At 52.0% G+C, this 18982-nt stretch overlaps 1 protein-coding gene across 1 annotated transcript in view; it reads right to left on the bottom strand.

The window, feature by feature from the left end:
* HTRA1 (HtrA serine peptidase 1) overlaps window positions 1–6169 on the bottom strand; it is a 49621-nt gene extending 43452 nt beyond the window's left edge. The window contains 2 exon segments of the mRNA XM_082722703.1: window positions 5522–6065; window positions 6068–6169. Coding sequence (XP_082578829.1) covers window positions 5522–6065; window positions 6068–6118 — 595 coding nt within the window. The 5' untranslated portion in view covers window positions 6119–6169.
* Window positions 6170–18982: the final 12813 nt, after the last annotated feature.

Raw genomic sequence — 18982 nt, 5'->3', positions numbered from 1 at the left:
TGGGTTCTAGCAATACATCACATACACCCCCAAACCCTTCATCTAAGAGTTTCCACCCTCCCACAACCCCAGGAGATAATGCACGTAAGTCCTCGTGTTTTTATTATGATTTCACTGATGGGAAAACAGAGGCTTATGGAGATTAAGTCGCACTCAAGAAGTCCCACACTTAGAAAATGGAGATCTGACGCCTTCAGCCGGGTATCGCGTGACCTACGACAAGCTCCTGAAAACCATGGGCTGCCTGGCCTTATTCCCTCTGACTCCCTACATCCAGGCCTTCTGAGTACATAGTAGGGGTTCCATAAAGGCTCTGAGTACACTTAGAACTTAGGTCACTGATTCCAAGAGCTAAACTCTGGGCTCTGACTACCGCGAGCGACACGCCCCGTCTCTGTCACTCATCTCTGGCCTGTGCCATATTGTACTAGCTGGTGTTTGTCAGTGGCTCTAGACACACGTCACCCAGCAGCACTGGGTCACACCATCTTCCCTACCGCCTCTGGGAGTCTTGCCAAAAGCATTTAGAATAGCTCCACTCCTCAGGTTCTGGGCTACTATCAGTTTTCTTTTTCTTTCTTTTTTCCTTCCTTCCCTCCTATGGCAGAGAAGGTGGGAAGGAAAGATGAAATGACCGAGGAGGGATCTCACTCCAGGGACCCGTGCCCCTCAGCCTCAGAGCCCCCAGGAAGCAGCAAGAAGCACCAGGTTTGCTGGCGCTCCTGTCTTGGGGGGCGGGCCTGCCACCACAGTGGTCACCCAGGGGTTTTCCACAGCCAGAAAAAGCTGAAGTACTAGGGATCCAGGCCCAAGATGGGCCACACGCCAGATGGGCCTATGCCAACCCCAGCTTTACTCATCAATAGTTTAAGAAAAGAACTCAGCCCAGCCTTTAAAATGGGGATGAAATGACCACAATTTTCAGACTAGTTTTCTTACAAAACTCACAGACCACTCCAGCTAGAAGGGACCTCAGAGATCATCTGGCCCCAGCCCCTCATTTCCGAGGCCCTGAGACGTCGGGGGCGGGTCACCTGGTCAGGTAACCGCCTGGGAATTGACCAGCTGCCGCTGCCTCCCTCCAGCTGGCTTTCCGAGGAGCCCTCAACCACGAGCCAAACTTGATTTCTTCTTCAAACTAAGCCTCACCAGAGCTATTTATTCACTTGAAATATAAGCTCATGGAAAGTCTGATTTCTCAGTCCAAGGCACGAAACGGTGTCCAGGATCACACAACTCCAAACGGACTGAGAATCTAGCCTTGCGGTCCGGAGGCTGTCGGACGTCTGGCCACAGCTGCCTGCTGAAGGCAGTTTTTTCAGCTCTAACGCAACCTATTTACAGTTCTTCTGGACAGAATGATGCTACTCCAATGCTTGGCTTTTGATACTCTTACTAATTTTATGAAATCTTAATATTTTAACTCTTTAGCAAAACCAACAGAGAATAAAAGCAAACAGCCAACAAGAGAGCGCAAATCCTCGTAAGCTGTTGCAAGGACAGTTTCTCCACTAAGCCAGTGGTCCTTCTCCGGGAACGCACACCGGGATCCCCCTTCAAAGGCCCTCGCGCTTCAGGCGGGGAGTGGTGGTGGGGGGTTAGGGAGACAGGGGGACCAGGACCAGGATTGGGGAGAGCTCCCCGCTTGTCTAGGCTCTGTTTCGGGTGGGGAGGGCCATCCTGTCAGGGTTACTAAGAGCAGAAATGAGGATCCTTCTGCTTTGGGAAGTCTTTTTCAGCCTCTTTCCTAGCTTCTTGTCCATTTTCTGGCAAAGGTCTGCAGCGCTAGACATCCTGGCCCATTTTTTGTAATATCTGGGAATCCAGAGGGGCCTTTCTCTCCCCAGAAGCCGTTTGGGGCCTGGGACTCTGGTTTGGAAACATCTTTACTCCAGTCCCTTCTGCTCCCTTTACTTTTCTGCAGCAAGAGCTGCCCCAATGGCAAACGGGGGCAACCGTGTCCTCCAGCTCCCGTGCCTGTGGAATGAGAGCTGGGAGGTGTCCTACATTTCATCTCAAGGCCACAGCCATCTGGAGCACTGTTTATTCCAGCTATGGGCTGCAGCTTAGTGGACGTTGGCGTGTAACCTTAGCTTCTCTGTCAACAGCACAGCATGGTGATTATGAATGGGCCCTGGACCAGACACACGGGTTCAAGTCCTGGACAAGGAACTTCTCGGTGACTCTGTCTCCCAGCTGTGACACAGGGAAGATTCCAGAACACCCCTCCTATGATTCTAGGAGTGTCCAATGAGTTAACATATGCCTGGCACGGAGTAAGCACTAAACGTATGTTGGCCTTTATTCTTAAACTATTATATTCATTGCAATTCCTTTCTTTGTTATTATTTCCTGAGAGTAGAGAGTTTTTTGCTTTAAACTAATCCAAACGGCTAATGGTGGAAGAGGAGAGATCTTTGTTCTCTAGTGTAATTGGACCCTTGCCTGTCCAAACCCTGACAACAGCACTGATTTCTGAAATAGAGGATCTGCCTTCATTTCCAGAACCATTTTTAAGAGAGGTTATCTGAAGTTTTCATTAAACGGTGTACAGATGAAAGTGCTTTCTTTTCTTTTATCCTTTTTTTTTTTTTAAGATTGTATTTACTTATTTGAGAAAGAGCACACAAGTGGTGGGGAGGGACAGAGGGAGGGAGAGAGAAGCAGACGACCTGCTGAGTGCAGAGCCCAACGCAGGACTCGATCCCAGGACCCTGAGATCGTGACTTGAGCCAAAGTCAGACGCTCCACGGTGACCGAGCCCCCCAGACGCCCCCAAAGTGCTTTCTTTTAAATGGTGGCATGTTCCGCCATCCCAAGATCTACCATGACCACAAAGACCCGCTCACCTGCCCAGGGCCTCTGGTCCTCAGCCATTTCCAATTTCCTGCTCCCTTCCCCTTGCTCTCTGCCCCGGGCAAACCACCCCCCCCAGGAACTTGGACATGATGGAGCCCACTCCTGTCCCGGGAGCTCCTTCCGCACATCCTTGCATGGCTCATTCCAGCTCCAGGCCTCCCGCGTCCGCCCCAGCACAAACAGCATCCCTGCCAACCCTCTTGCCAGAGCCAGCAGCCAATTCACCTCATTTAACAATGACGTCAAGTGACCTGCTCACGGGCCGGGCTGCGACCGAATGAAGTCTTGGCTCCCAGGCTCTGGCCCTCAGAGGTACCTCTGGGAAGTCGAGGGTGGAGTGCGAGATGAGAGAGGGGGCGGGGCCGGGGGCAAAAGCAAAGCCTTCCGTGGAGGGAAGTCGGGCTGGCCCCGTGTCTCTGGTTTCTGGTCATTCATCAGCTATCCACAGAGCGATCATGTGGCTCCTGGGGGCCAGGCAGACAGAGAAACACACAGTGTCTGACACCCTGCGGCGCTCAGTAAATATTTTCAGAGAGAGGAAAGGGTGAGAACAGCCTTGCCCCTCTGTCTCGGTCTCTCCTCTCAGCTGCCCCGCTCACTCTCCCGCAGCTGTCCCCTCACTGGCTCTCTGGGGGCCTGCTGTGGGCCTGATGGCTAATGGGCAAGGACCTGTGTCTCTCCCCACAGCGACAAGGAATGCCTCTGCCAAGTCCGAAGCTCACAGAGTGACTCCACCTCGTGGGCAATAAACTAGGAGCCAGACGGTGCCAGTTAGTTACTCAGGACCCGGTGCAGCAAGACGACACACATGTAACAACAATATGCAATATGTTCTCCCGCTGCAGTCACCTCACACCCAGATGACCATGGGCGCCGAAACGCCACACCTGGTGTGCTCTGCGCTCGGCCACTGCGTGAGTCCTGCCCTGGGATTTCTCGGAGCTGCCCAGTCCGAGAACCTCTGAGATCAGAGCACAGCTGGCCTCCTTGGGCCGGCGACTCTGTGCCACCAGCCTGGGTCACTCTCGCTGCCCTCCCCAAATGTCCCCAGCCACACCAATCTATTCGCCAGCTCCCAAGCAAGCCTCAGGCTTTGCCCAGACTGTTCCCGGCCCTCCGGAAACTTCCTTTACCCTGCCTGACCTCTTCTCCTCAGCCTTGGGTTGAGCACAAGGCTGGCTGGGAAGAAGGCTGTCTGGGTTCCAGTTCCAGCTGAGTGGCCTTGGGCAAGTCACTGAACCTCAGTTCCCCTAACTGTGAAGGGGGATAATAGCAGAAGCCCCTGTCCTCATGAGGCTGTGAAGCCGAGTGAAGTCACATGGGTGACACGTGTGGCCCCCAGGGCTGGGGCACAGAGTGCACCCACATACCTGTGCATTGTCAACCAATGGATCATTTCTCTCCAAGATAAGTCTCCTGCACCGCCTGTCTAGGCTCTTTCCTGAGGGCAGCAGCCCGGCTCCCTGTTCCTGTGTTGCTGGAATTTCTCCTGCACAGCGCTGGCACCTTGCTCTCCCTGTGGGCCAACCTGTACCAGGCTTTCCTTGGTCATGCTGGACCCTGTTCTGACTACGAAAATCTAGACCAGCTCCTGGCGCTGGGTTCCCCCTCTCTACCTCTCCGTGCACGGCCCCGCAGCAGGAGGCAGCGGCCAAGAGCACTGCCAAGCGAGGCTGGCCCGTCCCTCCACCGCTGGATTGGCCGCAGCCGAACTCCGTACTGGTTTTCCACATGGTCTCTCCGATTGGAGACCAGAAGCATCCCCTGGAAGGCACCGCGAGAGAGACAGTATCTCCACCCTTCGCCCCATCCCCGCCGCCCCCCTACCAAGCCGGGTCCTGTCGAAGATACCGAAAAGACGCGAAAGAGGAGAAGGGGTTCACGTCTTCATCCCTAACCCGCCTCCTACCCGCTGCCTCAGATTCCGCCCTCCGGAGTCCAGTTCAGCTTATTCCCAAAAACCACTTTCGTTTTTGTAGGGTTGGCTGCAAACACGGGAAGCGGGCAGGCAGCGAGAGCGCTGCGGAGTCTGCGCGGCTCCCCCCGCGCCCGGCCCGCGGGGACCATCGCGGGAACCGCCGAGCCGCGGGCAACGCCGTTCCTTTCAAATACCGAGTTACCTCAAGTTTCCGCGCACGGGGTCCGTAAGAAAACGAACGCCTGGTTAACTCCAGAGGCTCGGGGAGGGATGGCGGAGGTGGGGCGCGGGGAAGTAAAGGGAAGCAAAGCGACCGAAATGAGTCCTTGTGGTCCCAACGCCTCCGGCACAAAGCACCTTTCCAGTCCCTCTCAACTCCCGCGCACACGCCGTCTCGTTTGTCCCCGCTCCGTGGCGCGCTCGGGCGCCCCGCGGGGCACCCCCAGGCCAGCACCGGGCGGGACGCCCCGCCATCCCGGCCGGGGGCCGCGGGGCAGAGCTCGGGGCAGAGCGCGCGGGGCGCCCCGCCGGGCGCGGAACCAGCCCCTGGCTGGGCGCAAAGCTGGGTTCCGAGGGGGACCCCCCGCGGAACGCTGCTCCCCGAGGGCCGGTGCCCGCCCTTTCCCGGCGAGCGGGAGCCCTGAGCGCCCCGCGACGCTTCGCCGCCCCTCGGCTCGCCCGGCCGGCCCGTCGGGACCCGTCGAGGCGGGATGGCGAGACCCGGGAGCTCGGGCGCGCGGGTACCTTGGCCGCAGGCGCCGCGCTGCAGGACGATGACCGGCGGCTGGTGCAGCCTCTCGGAGCGGCGGCTGGCGGCGCGCAGCTGGCACAGGTTGGCGTAGGTGTTGGCGTCGCTGCCGCACACCGGTTCGCTGCTGGTGCACACGCAGAGGCCGGCCTGCGAGCGCCGCCGCACCGTGGCCGAGGCGGGCACCCCGAAGGGCACCACGCACTGCAGCCCCTCGCCGCACGGGCCCTCCTGCAGGCCGCACGCCGCCCCCTCGGGCGCGCCGCACACCTCGCAGCAGCCGCACGCGTCGCGGACGCGGCCGCCTTCGCAGTGATCCGGCGGCGGCGGGCAGCGCACGGGCTCGCAGCGCTCCGGGCACCCGGCGGCGGGAGGCGCCGAGCGTCCCGGCCGGGACGGCAGCGCCTGAGCGGGCGCCGCGAGGAGCAGCAGCAGCGGCAGCAGCGGGAGGCACGAGGAGCGCGGGGGCTGCATGGCGGCTCCGACGGCGGCGGCAGCGGGCTGGGCGAGGACCGGAGAGCGGCGCCGGGGAGAGCGCGGGAGGGACTAGGGGGAGCGGGTGCGAGTGCGCGCGACCGTGCGGCCCAGCCCATTGGCCTCGCGGCGGTGACGAGCCGCCTTGGGGACGGGCACGGCGGCCGGGCTGGGGGGGGCGAGGGGGGGGCCGGCCGGATGGCGGCGCGGGGGGGCGGACGGCTGGAGCGGGGACTGCCCGCGGCAGGGGCAGGGCGGGGGCTGGGCGGGCGCGCCCGGGCACGGCGCGGCCGGGGTGGGGGGGCGCGGGCGGGGCAGCGCGCGGGTCCGCCCTCTCGCGGGGCCCGGGCTTACGGTCTGCGCGTCGCTCCTCTCCGCGGATCGCGGCTTCTCTCGCGCCCCTCGCGAGCCAAAGACTCTGCGAGGGGGATCCTGCGGCGGCCCCGAGCGTACGGGCCCCAGAAACTTCCCCCAAATTACTGGGGACCCGCTACCCGGACCACGGGCGGTGGTGCCACCGCGGACTCTGGTCACGCGCTCCAGAGGAGGGGGAACGGGCGCCTCTCTGGCATTGACCCCCGTGTCCCGCAAGCGCGACCGTGACCATAGTCCCTGTGCAGCATACAAAAAAGGTGGCGCCCGCGGGGCCGGCGGAAAGCCAACGCCCAGACCCACGGTTACATGAAAAAATAAAAGAGCAGAAGTAATCAGAATATAATCATTCGTGTCAGATTCCTTTAAAAAGTTGTTTCGGGTGGGATGTGTGCTTGTGCCCAAACAGTAACTCCGGAGCGAGACTCCAGCGGCTGGTAATGCGCCGGGGCGGGGACAGGGGGAGTCTGGGTGAGACCCGGGCTTTGTACCGCTGCATTTTTCACCACGTGCATGAGCGTCCCAAAACGTTGTTGTTAAATAAACGAGTTCATCTCTGATCTTCCACTTGAGTCTTCAACGCATCCTTGGGGACAGATGCAAGTCCGGACGTCACCTGGAGGGGTACGGGGGACTCCGGAGGTGGATCTAGGTGCACTGGTGGCGCCAGGCCCCCGGCTGAGGCCTCCAGGCCAATGCTGAGCAGATAGACAAAGCTGACGCCTGAGGACCCAGGAGGAGATAGGTTCACACAGGCCCTGCCCAGGCAGAGACGCCCAAGGGTGGGTGGGCTGGGCCCGTGAACCTTGGGTGGAGTAGGTGTGGGAGGGTGCACAGGAGGCTTAGTGATTTTGCACTTTTTTTCCCCCCTATTTGGATGGTTCCCTCGTGCACACGATATTTTTCCAATAAAAATAGTTTTAAAAAGTAAAATCCAAATATTTATAACCACTCTTGCCCAAAGCAGGTTCCAAATGTGAGCCATGCTAGAGGGTGGAGAAGAGTGCCTGGGACCAAGAGTTGGGAAACAGGAGGTTCAGCAGGGGTGAGCTGGAGGAAGACAAAGACGTTAGGGAAGTATTTCAAAGCCAGAACCTCATCCTTGTGGAAAGCGAGACCTTGACCCAGAATTCACTCAGCCCTGGATACAGGAGAGGAGTCACCTCCACTGACTCGGGGCGCTGAGTGCCTGGCTAGCTGTGATTACCCCAAAAAGCAGGGTGCCTAAGGGTGATGGAAGTAATTAACAAAGCTCATCAGCCAGTAATGAGGGTCCCCACTGCGGTCCAGGGGACAGATCAATTAAGCAGGGCTTGTGGTGAAAACTTCTGTCGAGTCCTCTTATCTTACAGATGAGAAAGCTAAGGGTCAGGAAGGATAAGTGACTCCCTCAGGGTCCCACTACCAGTTAAGAGTGGGACCCCACCCTCCACCTTTCAGCCAAGCTACTGCTGTGAAATAGCAGATTAAAAATATAACTATCTGCTGGGTGGGTCTCCTGGCTTTTTCCCTAACAGAGGACAAGTTGCTGATGGTTTCACGGAGTCCCCCTCCCTGCCTGCCCCTCCCTCCATGTTCCCTCTCATCTTCCTGATGAAGTCCCGGAACCTAAGTCAGGTTCGGTGGGGTGAGGAGGTTCGGAGCCGACGACTAAAGAAAGAATTCTTAAGACGTCATTGGTGCAAAATGGTGGTTTATTAAAGCACGGGGACAGGGCCCGTGGGCAGGCAGAGATGCGGCTGCCGCCCCGGGTTGTTAGGAGTGGTTGGTTATATACGCAGGAGTTGGGTAGGTGAGGACAAAGGGGTGTTTAGAAGGGCTATTGGGGCAAATAATACTATCAGGATATTGAAGGCTTAGTTGCTATCAAGTAAAGACAATTAGGAGTCTGGTGGAATGTTACATTCCTGCTATCAAGCATCCTTGTTAATGAGATTTAGGTTTAGAAGAAATTTAACTTTATTTACTTTTCCTTCCACCTCCGCCTCCTTAGGTTTTATGGAGGGGAGGGTGACATTTGGCTTGAGAAACTGAGTTCTGTGTCCTTGGAAATTGGGCTATTGATAAGGTAACTTCTTTGTTGTAATCTCAAAGAAATTTGCAAACCAAGGGAGACTCCTGTCTTGCAGGATTGTGATCTCAGCAAGTTAACTATTTATCACTTTATGGCAGTCAGGGGTGCCTGAGGAATGCTACACCTGTGGAGGGGAGCGGATGAAGAAAAAAGGGGGGCGGTTGCAAGGCGCCAGCTCTTGCTTTGTCCTCAGCCAGCCTCCTGCTCCCTCATCATTCCCACTGCACACACTTTACTCCCCCAGTGCTGAATAGCTTGCATTTTCTGGAACATACCCTCTCCTGTCAAAAGCCTTTATTTTTTTGCTCATGCTCTCCCCTCCTCCTGAAATGCCCTTCCTCCTCTCCAGGGTGATTTAGTGTGACCTAGTGAAGCTGCCAGGAGACACGTCATCTGATGGGCTCAGGAGTCAAACTCCAGCTTCTGGCCCTTCATTCTGTGACTTTCGGTAAGTTTAAGAACCTCGGACACCTTCACCAGGAATGTGGTGGTCACTGCACATCTAGTGACTGAAAAGGGTGTTTTGTGGCCACAAAACCACTCCTGTGTTGGTTCACAACCCAAAAGGGGTGTTTGCAATGGCGATGACCAGGAAATGCAAGTCACAGAGGCCACATGGCTCTTCGGCCATGTGGAAGGAAGAAGGCATCGTGCCGCCCCTGGGACCCATGCTGGCGGTGGCATCAAGGAGTCAGCGGAGGGACGCATGGAAGACGGAGCCATTCCCAACAAGCAGAACTCACAATGCCCATGGTTTTAGAAAGACCGTGATCACATCACATCATGTCCCAGGCATGACCGCAGCTCCCCCACCCTGGCCCCCGCCCTTACTTAACAGGGATCACTGCAAAGCCAGCCCATCGGAGGGCCCCACCCCCAAGCCCTTCAACGTGGAGATGGAGAAATTAAAGTCCCACCTGAAGGGTTAGGGAGATCCTGAACAGTCCACTCAGGAGGGGTGTGTGTGTGTGTGTGTGTGTGTGTGTGTGTCTGCCTATGTCCATGTGAGGGCATCCATGGAAGGACACAGAATAATTCAATTGAAACCTAGCATCAAGAGCCCGCCATTGATTGCTCATCCTTTAATCCTAGCGTTTCCTTTTCTAGAAGTAATGCTTTGGGTCTGAAAAGGCAAGTCTTTCTTTTCTTTCTGACCCCTCTATTGCCATTTATAAAGACCGTTTCTTACGAGATGCATATTTTTGATACATCATGAAAACTCATTTCTCACTAGGTCTTGGCACAGATTCCTAGAGAAGATTTTTTTCCAGGGGAAAGGGGGTAGTTCCAAACCACAAGGGTGAGTTCCCTGCCATTTTCTCTGCAGCCCAAATTTGCAGTTAAGTTTGGACAAAGTCAAGCCTATTCATGAATAATAAACAATAAAACATCACGGCTGACAAAGCCTGTTAGGAAGTGAGGTTTCTGAGCTGGAACAGAGCGACCCTGTCTGTGCTGCCCCCGAAGAGAAAGATCTTCCACTCGGGGCCACTATCGTCTCCAAAGCAAGAAGGACCCAGAATTCTTGGGGACTCACATTGCCTTTCCTAATCCAAAGAACCTAAAACCTGAGAAGCTGGAGTAATAATTGTAGCTCTTTCTATAATCTTAGAGTTGTCCTACTCAGTGAACTTCGGGAACTGACAATCCCGGTAAAAAGAAGTCTAGACTTCTCAACCTGACATCCAGAATTCTCCATGTCACCTAAACGGCCTTTCAAGCCCGATTGTCTTCTGCATTCAGGGTGGCCGACATCTATCCCCCAGTCGCTCCTCATGTCCATTTTCCCCCTCTCCATAGTAACAGAACCTCGGCTGGGGACTGGCTGCCCAAGTAAAAGATGACTTCTGAGCCAGTGTTGATTCCCTTCCCTCAGAGAACCAGGCACATTCCCATTATTCCCATTGGAAAGTATCATCTCCTTTGACAAAGTGCACACCGTGCTCCTGCAAGTCACCAGGCGGACAGGAGTGGGCGGCGCACAGGTGGGGGGTCGACACTGTGCGTCCACTCAGTTGGGGAAATTGCCAGCTGTCCAGTGTGGTTGGAGGCAGGAAAGGGGTCTCTGTGGGCAGAAGAGGCAGCTGGAGGGGAACACCAGGTTGTGAAGGGCTCCCGCTGCCCTCCTGAGGAATTTGGGCTTTATCCTGGTGCTGATGCAGAGCTCCCCAGGGCTTGGAAGGAGCTGCATTTTGGGCGAATCACCTTGCAGTGTGGATTCAGCAACAGACATTTTTAAACGGAGCTACATTATTAGAGTTTAGGTTAAGAAGCACTTTGAGTTAAGCTGAAGATGCAGCTAACGTAACTTAATCAGACAAGAAGTGAAGAGATTCCAATAGCTTGGTAACATGTTAGTAACTCATTTCGGCGTGACCTCTTCGATGTAATCCCCTCCTCCAAAAATATTGCAAATGGTGAGGATGCTTAAAATATTTGGGGGGAACTTTAGAGGCACTTTGGGAATATTAGCATTTCTAATATCAAATCACAAAACGTTCCTGTCCTGTAATTAAAGGAGGACCCGTGGGAACAAAACCTGGCCTGGCTGCTGTTTCATGCTTCCTGACAAGCCTCCAAGATCTATAATTCAGATCTTTCATTAATTTAGACTAACCTGTCCCCTAAATCAATTGCAGAAGACCTGCCGTCTGTGTTTGCATTAATCGGCTCTTTCCAACATATTTGCTCTAGAAAACTAAAAGTGCATGCCATATGACCAAATGTTTCCAGTCTCCTTGACCAACTGGATCAGACAGACCCAAGTTCAAATAGAACCACAGGCAGCAAGCAAAGTGTAACAAATGACAGCTTGTCAATTTTCTGTGACTCGGGAGCAGCATAAAAAGCTGGCCAAGGTCACGTATAGAATGTGCTGCCTTTGGGCGGGAACATGTGAGGTCAAATCAAAGAAATTATGAGCCAGAATTTTAAAAGTGCTTGTAAAAAGAAATTTTTTAAAATGGGGAAGGGTGTTCAAGCTTTGAGTTATTTCATCATCTAGTTACATAGGCACTAAAATACACACAAGCATCCAAAGTTCTGTAAGTATGAGAAAGCGTTTACTGAGTTCATCAGGAGGATCTGGGAGATGCTTGGATGCCAACATTTTAAACCAACTTGACCTAGATAAGGCCCAGATTCTTTCTCCACAAACTTTCATTGTTATTTTACATATACATTGTTACCTATACAGGCAAATGTTTCTTTTTGTTTATTCCCCAAACTAATGGGACTGGGAGAAATGTGAAACTGTGAGAGCCCCTTTCCTAGTGGGTGTTCTAAAAGCCTTGGCCCCAAGTCATTGAGGGTGGAGGTCTCTGCTTCCATAAACCCAACCCAGCAGCTGGAGGGGGCCGCCCAGGTGGCCTTCTACGGGCTGTGGGTTTCCTCTACCCAATCACATTCTCCCACTCAGTGCCTTTTCCTGTCTCCTCTGTCTGCTGCTCTGGAAATATTTGTCGATATTCTTGACTTACCAGCTATAGGGAATATATAACCTTGAATTGCTTGACCCAGAGAAGGGCTGAATCAACCCTGGTTCTAGCTGTGAGGCCAGGGGTTCTCAAACCTGAGCGTGCTTCAGAAGCACCTAGAGGGCTGGAGGCACCTTGAGTTTCTGAGTCATTAGGTCGGGGGTGGGGTAGCCTGAGGATTTGCATTTCTAGTAACTTTGAGGTGATGTTGTTGTTGGCCTGGAGACACCACATTAAGTAACAAATAATCTGTGTCTGCCTCCTGTCCCTTGTCTACCTCCCATTCCTGCTCTGCTGGCCCGTCTCCACGTACATGCCGGGTGCTATCACCAGGGGAGAAGCATGGCTTCATTTAGGGGAACAGATAACCAGCCTCAGAGGGGCTTCTGCCTAGAGACCTCCGAGCAAGCCTTAGGAGTGAGCGGGAGTTAGAGGCCAGTGAGCGCGAAGGGCAGAACAGAGACAGCCTCTGTTTCCAGTTATTGAATATGGAGGAGCTCTGGCTTCATCTAGTGGTTTTAATCAGGAAAGGGATGTGGTCAGATTTATGGGTTGGGAAGACCACCGGGACCAGGGCAAAAACGGCTCTGAGGGATGAGGGTGTGGAAGGAGAGGGAGTCTGGAGGCAGGTTCTAGCGGGAGAGAAGGGTCCGAAAGTTTGCAGCTGGCATCATGGAGGAGCACTCAGGAACAGTTCGGCCCTTTGCGTAGGACCAGCTACTCTCCTTCCCACCCAGCACGCAGCAGAGACTCTCCAAGGTCAGACATGAAGGGCGCATGTCGCACTGAGCAGAATGGACTGATGGCCCCAGGCCCTCAGGAGCCATGCCCTCCCCACGCCCCACCCTCCTCAGCTGTAGTCAGTCCTGGATAGAGAATGTGTCCTACTCTTGGGTGCAGGGGCATGATACAATGACAAAGGTATTGTCCCCTGGCCAAGCCAACTGCCTATCTGGTTCAGCTCCGGAGAGGCATCTTTTCCTAAGCATATAAAGATACGTCAAGGGTCGGAACCCTGAAAACTCTGCCCTAAAGGGCTGGTGACTTCGGCGAGGGCATTCTCCTTTCTACTGTCCTTCCCTATAGGAGGGGTGATGGAGACCTGGTGTCCATTAGAATCCCTCATGCAGCTCTTCCCAAATGATGACATCCTGGAATTTGGCCAACTTTGATTAAATTCAGTAAATAATAGTAGTGGGTCAGTGTTGACTTTCTGATTTTGATGACTTTACTGTAGTTACATAAGAGAGAGTTGGTTTTTATTTTTGTCTTTTAAAAGAAAATATACATGAAAGCATTTAGAGGTCAAGGGCCTTCACTTTTAGATGGTTCAGAGGTGGAGAAACAGCAAGTGTGGTTGACCTGTGGGGAAGCTGGGGTCAGGGTAAGTGAGAGATTTATACTATTTTTATGACTTTGGTCTAAACTTAAAATTATTTCAAAATTAAAAAAAAAAAAAACGTTTTTAAAACTAAATGCCCCTGATCAGTTGAGTAAAAAACTCTAGAGGCACCAGTAAGCCTATGAAAAGATGCTTAACATCATCGGTCACCATCAAATCAAGACCACAGTGAGCTTTTGATTCACACCCCCTAGGTCACTTGTATAAAGAGTCTGGCGGGGGTTGGGGTGACTGGGGGATGGGCATCAAGGAGGCATGTGAGGGAATGAGCACTGGGTGTTTTATGTAACTGATGAGTCGCTAAACTCTACCGCTAATACCCTGTATGTTCATTCATTGATTTTAAATCAAATTAAAAAATTTAAAAGTCAGGGGCGCCTGGGTGGCTCAGTGGGTTGAAGCCTCTGTCTTTGGCTCAGGTCATGACCCCAGGGTCCTGGGATCGAGCCCCGCATCGGGCCTCTCTGCTTAGCAGGGAGCCTGCTTCCTCCTCTCTCTCTCTGCCTGCCTCTCTGCCTACTTGTGATCTCTGTCAAATAAATAAATAAATCTTTAAAAAAAAAAATGCTCTATGCGGTGTGATGAAACGTCCCTGATGACGACTCTTCTGAGCCCCCCTCTCCCCAGGGACGCTAGTGAGCAGTCAGGCTGAGAACCACAGACCAGCCATTTCTCTGTGTTGACACCATGGGAACGCCCGTTTAAACCCTCCCGTTCTCCCACAGCCAGGGTGCATCCAAAATTCCATGGCTCTGGGAATTCTATTTGTCTAACTCCGCAGCCTGTATTGGAATCAGCCAGGATGTCTTCAGATGGGACACCATCGCCCTCCCCCCGAGGGCTGGGAGCCGTCTGGAACGGGGCGTCTGACCTGCCCATGCTACCCGCCGGTACCAGCCCTGTGGGGCTCAGGCTGTTGTACGGACAGCAGATGCCTGTACAGCACTGAAGGCAGACACTTTATCTTGATGTTCATGTACTTTCTTCCCTGAAATTGATTCTGTTCCCCCCGCCCCGTTGGTACCTCTGAATTCCCTTTACCCATCTCGCCCAAACTTGGTTCTATTTTTGATGCGTCCTCCAGCCGTCAGCTGTCGGCCCTCCTGGACGGTGTGGCACCCGCAGAGCATTATCCCTGATGATTCACGGCCAAGGTACTTTTCCACTGGCCCCTCTCCATCCTTTCTTAAAGCTGTGTCACTTCGCGTGGTGGAGACTTGCATCCCTCTTTCCCAATGGACTCCGCTTCTTGTAGGCAGTGTCTGGGCACTCAAGCTTAGCCCAGTGCCTGGCACCCAGTCATTCAGTGACTTCACTACGCCTTAAGGTGACTCCTTAAAAAAGAAGCGTCCCCACTTTAGAAATAGGGCCTGAAAATCACACCGGCCGTCCCGTCACAAAGACATGCCGTTTGAGAGAAGGGAGGGAGAAATAACCCAGCCCCCAGTGGCAGGAAGACCAAGCCCAGCCACTGGGATCAGTCAAAGGGAATCAGGAAATCCTCATTAAGGCTCCACTTTCCTAGTCTGAGATTCCAGAGGAAGCCCAGTGACGACCCAGGGGGATGCCGATACACTAAGCAAGAAATGCAGGATATAAAACTGTGCCTGCTGTTCGCTCCTGATTGTCCAGAAAATGATGGCCACACTCAAACATGGGCAGAACAAAGCCTGAGGTTGATTCAGGGTGGAGGGGTGAAGGGTGATGGATGGCATTTTCTGTACTAACCAGTAACCCTGGGAGAGGCAGACAATTAAAAGAAGGAAGAGAAAGCCAAAGCCTTTTCCATCAGTGGGAGCCAAGCTCCTGGGCAGGCTCTTCCTGCAGCAGGGTCTCCCGTCTGCAGACCGCCCCCCCCCCCACCAACACTGGACAGTGCTCCTACCTGTGGTCACACCTTGTCCCTCAGGCCCACCCTGTCCCACTGCTGAGCTCAGCATTTGCTCTGATCTTCTCTAGACTCTACTCGTTACTGCCTCCCACAAACCCGGGGCACAGCTAAACGTGCACCAAGTGCTTAGCACTGAACAAATTCAAAGAATTTAGAGATTGTTCCAAATCTGTATCTTCTGACATTTTCCATGCTTTTTAATCCACCAAGACAGTCATACGCCTTTTTGACGTCTTCCACAAAGCTCTGTCTGTCTCTGGACATGGCTTCTTCATTCCCTTCCTATTTCCCAGCTTCTGTGTCCCCAACCTTAGTGGCCTGCGCCCTGCTCCCCGGCACAAGGAAATACCTTTATGAGCACCACGGAGGTGAGGACTCCCTGGATACCTTTAAAGGTGGTGTTCAGATGTCACAACATAATTTTTAATCAGGACTGTTGGGTACTGGCATGAAGATAAACATACGGGCCCCTGCCATTGTTGGAAGCCTGTGTCGGACTCAGACATCAACGCAGTAACCTGATTTCACAAACACATGATTGCAATTAAGTAGGGTCTTTTCGATCAAAGGCATTAAATCAATTAGCTATTCAGATGGGGTGAAAACGAGCATAGGTCCCATATCAAACATAAAAATTAATTCAAAGTGGATCATAGACCTAACTTTGAAAGTAAAAACAATGCAGAGTTCAGCGAAAGGTTTCAGATGGGAAAATATCTTTATGATCCTGGGGTAGGCAGGGAGATTTCACAAACAGGACACATAAATCACTATTTAAAAAATTGATAACTATGAGTTAATTAAAATAAAGAACTTCTGCCTATCAAACTGGAAAATCATCCACTGGGAGAAGATACTTACAACACCTGTTTCTAAACAAGGACTCATATTCAGAATATACAACTCAACAACAGAAAGACAAATAGGAAAAAAAAAATCTGAGCCAAAGAATTCACAAAAGAAGATCTCCAAACAGCCAACGATGTCAGGAAAACACTGATTAAAACAACAACACATGCCCACAAAGATGGCTAAAATGAAAGTCTAACAACCCCAGGCAAGTGGAATTTTAGGACCACCTCCAAGCTTTCCCCTGCCTGATATATATGCCCTGTAAAATCCCCGCGCCTTGAATGTGGGTACGACCGCGGGTGGGATGCTGTGATTAGGTTGTATTAAATGCCGAAGACAGAGGACTATTGCAGTTGTAAATAAGGTCTCTAATCAGTAATTTAAGCAACCGTGAGTTCTATAGCTGCATGGAAATGAATTTGGTCAACACCTGCATTTAGGGGAGGACCGCAAGCTGCCACCTCCCATCCCCGCCCCCACCTCCTACCTACAAATGGTCTGCACCAGGCGCCAGACAGTGGGGCAGGAATTAGAATGTCAGCTCCCTGGGGACAGGTGCCTCTCTCACGGCTCTACCCCAGCCTCTCTTGCACAGTCTGGCACATTGCAAGAGCTCAGCATATTTTAAATTAATTCATTGAGACATGGAAGGATGGGTTGAATGTGTCAAACTCAAGTGAAATACGGGATTTTTTGTTTTTAATGTTTTGTATATCCTCCTCTGAATTTAAAAGACAATTCTTTCTTCTATAGGTATTTTGCAATTTTGCTGGTACCTCTATGGGGCAGATTCAGATATTCATTGCCCCCCATAGGAGGATTACAGGAGGTTGAACCATATAAAATTGCTACCGTTTCCTCATTTTTGACCTAATAAAATGGCGATCGTATATGGTTCCACCTCATACTCTCCTGCCCTTTTGATGTCAGGCTTGACCATGTCATTTTTTTCTGGCCAGTGAAACATGAGCTCTAAAGGCATGTGTCAACTTCAGTTTTAGGGGAGGTTACATGACCGGCAAGCAGAGCCTTTCCCTCTCCCGAGACCACCACTTTCCACATCGAGGTTGCCCGATTCACTCGCACTTCGCTGAAGAGGGGAGCTGTAGGCGGACAGACAGCATAACTGACCGGTCAGCCCGGACGGTTATAAACCTCTGAGGTTTTCGTGACTGCCGCAAACCCCGGCGTATTCTGTTCGACAGTCCGGAGTCTGCCGTTTGACAGAGACAACTTCTGTGTGTCCCCCTCACCTATGTCTTCCCCTCCAGAGTTCAGCAAAATTTCTTGTCCCTAGGAAGCCCTTGGAAAATGACTGAATTTAATCAAGCACAGCATTTCTTCTGCTGGGAAAAAAGCTGGCTGAGTGCAACCAGAGACGTTTTGTAACACTTACTAATGCCTGTTCTACCTTGAAGCCTAAGGACAAGAATCAGTCATGAGCCCAGCTCTATGATGTCAGCAAAAATCCCAGGACAATTAAGGCTCCTTTAAGGCTAAAATGAAACTGTTTCCAGAATCGGAACGAGATCCAGTTGTTGGCATGCCTCTGCTAGCTCTTCTTCCTGGGGACACCCCCGCCCCCGCCACCCCGTGACTCTAGGCAGGAGGCTGGGAAGCCTCCTACGACGCTGACACCGAACCCACGGCAGCGGGAAGGTGGGAGCCAGGACTGGACCCCGGGACATAGCTGTTGTTTTACGAACAACGGAAGAGTATCAAAGGTTTTGACCTGATGAGTAAACAATCTGATGTCTGACACGTTGTGACACTAGACTGTAGAGAAACAGTGGAAACAGGGATGGAATAGAAATTTTCTCAGAAATCATAAATTAGGGGCACCTGGCTGGCTCAGTCCCAGGAGCATGTGGCTCTTGATCTCTGGGTGGTGAGCTCAAGCCCCCACACTGGGTATAGAGATTACTTAAAATCTTTCTTTAAAATGCAATCAACAGGGGCACCGGGGTGGCTCAGTTGTGAAGCATCTGCCTTCGGCTCAGGTCATGATCCCAGGGTCCTGGGATTGAGCCCCACATCTGGCTCCCTGTTCTGTAGGAAGCCTGCTTCTCCCTCTCCCACTCCCCCTGCTTGTTTTTCCTCTCTCGCTGTCTCTCTCTTTCTCTGTCAAATAAATAAATAAAATATTTTTTAAAAATGCAATAAACACTAAAAAAAGAAAAATAATGTTATAAATTAATAATAACAAAATTTTAAATACCTAAACCAGTATCTATGGAGAAAAAGAAATTTGTGTCAAAACAAACAAATAAAAACTACCTCTGAAAAAATTCTTGAGGCGAACAGTTTTCATGGTTGAATTCCTTGAAACTTTAAGTGAACAGTTTTATGTTCTTTGAACTGAGAGAGAACATGAGAAAAAAGATGAAAAACTTGCCAATTCACTTTATAAAGCAGGCACATGCCAGTATTAAGCATAACAGAGAACATTCCTTCTCTCTGCCACTGCCAAAAAATATAAAAGTCAATATTATATATGGGCAGAGGTATGAAGCCACAACATAAGCCAATCGATCTGCACTGTATGAAAGAATGGAATAAGAATGAAAGACTGTTGTCATTCCGAAGGTATTAATGTAATTTTTCATATCATTCCAAATGTCAAAAAGTATCCAGTGAAATTCCATATCCATTCCTGACTGTGGGTTTTTGTTTTTGTTTTTGTTTTTTGGGGTTTGGTTTTTTGTTGTTTTGGGGTTTTTTGTTTGTTTGGTTTGGTTTGGTTTGGTGGGGTTGTTTTTGGTGAACTAAAAAAATAAGGAACTTCTGTCACATGATAAAGAATATCTTGGGGCGCCTGGGTGGCTCAGTCATGAAGCATCCAACTCTGGATTTCAGCTCCAGTCATCATCTCAGGATCATAGGAGCATCAGGGAGCCTGCTTGCAATTCTCTCTCC

This window comes from Mustela nivalis (genome assembly GCF_964662115.1).
Source record: "Mustela nivalis genome assembly, chromosome: 2".
Lineage (NCBI taxonomy): Eukaryota > Metazoa > Chordata > Mammalia > Carnivora > Mustelidae > Mustela > Mustela nivalis.
Note: the sequence above shows the minus strand (reverse complement) of the source record. Positions and strands in the feature narration are given on the sequence as shown.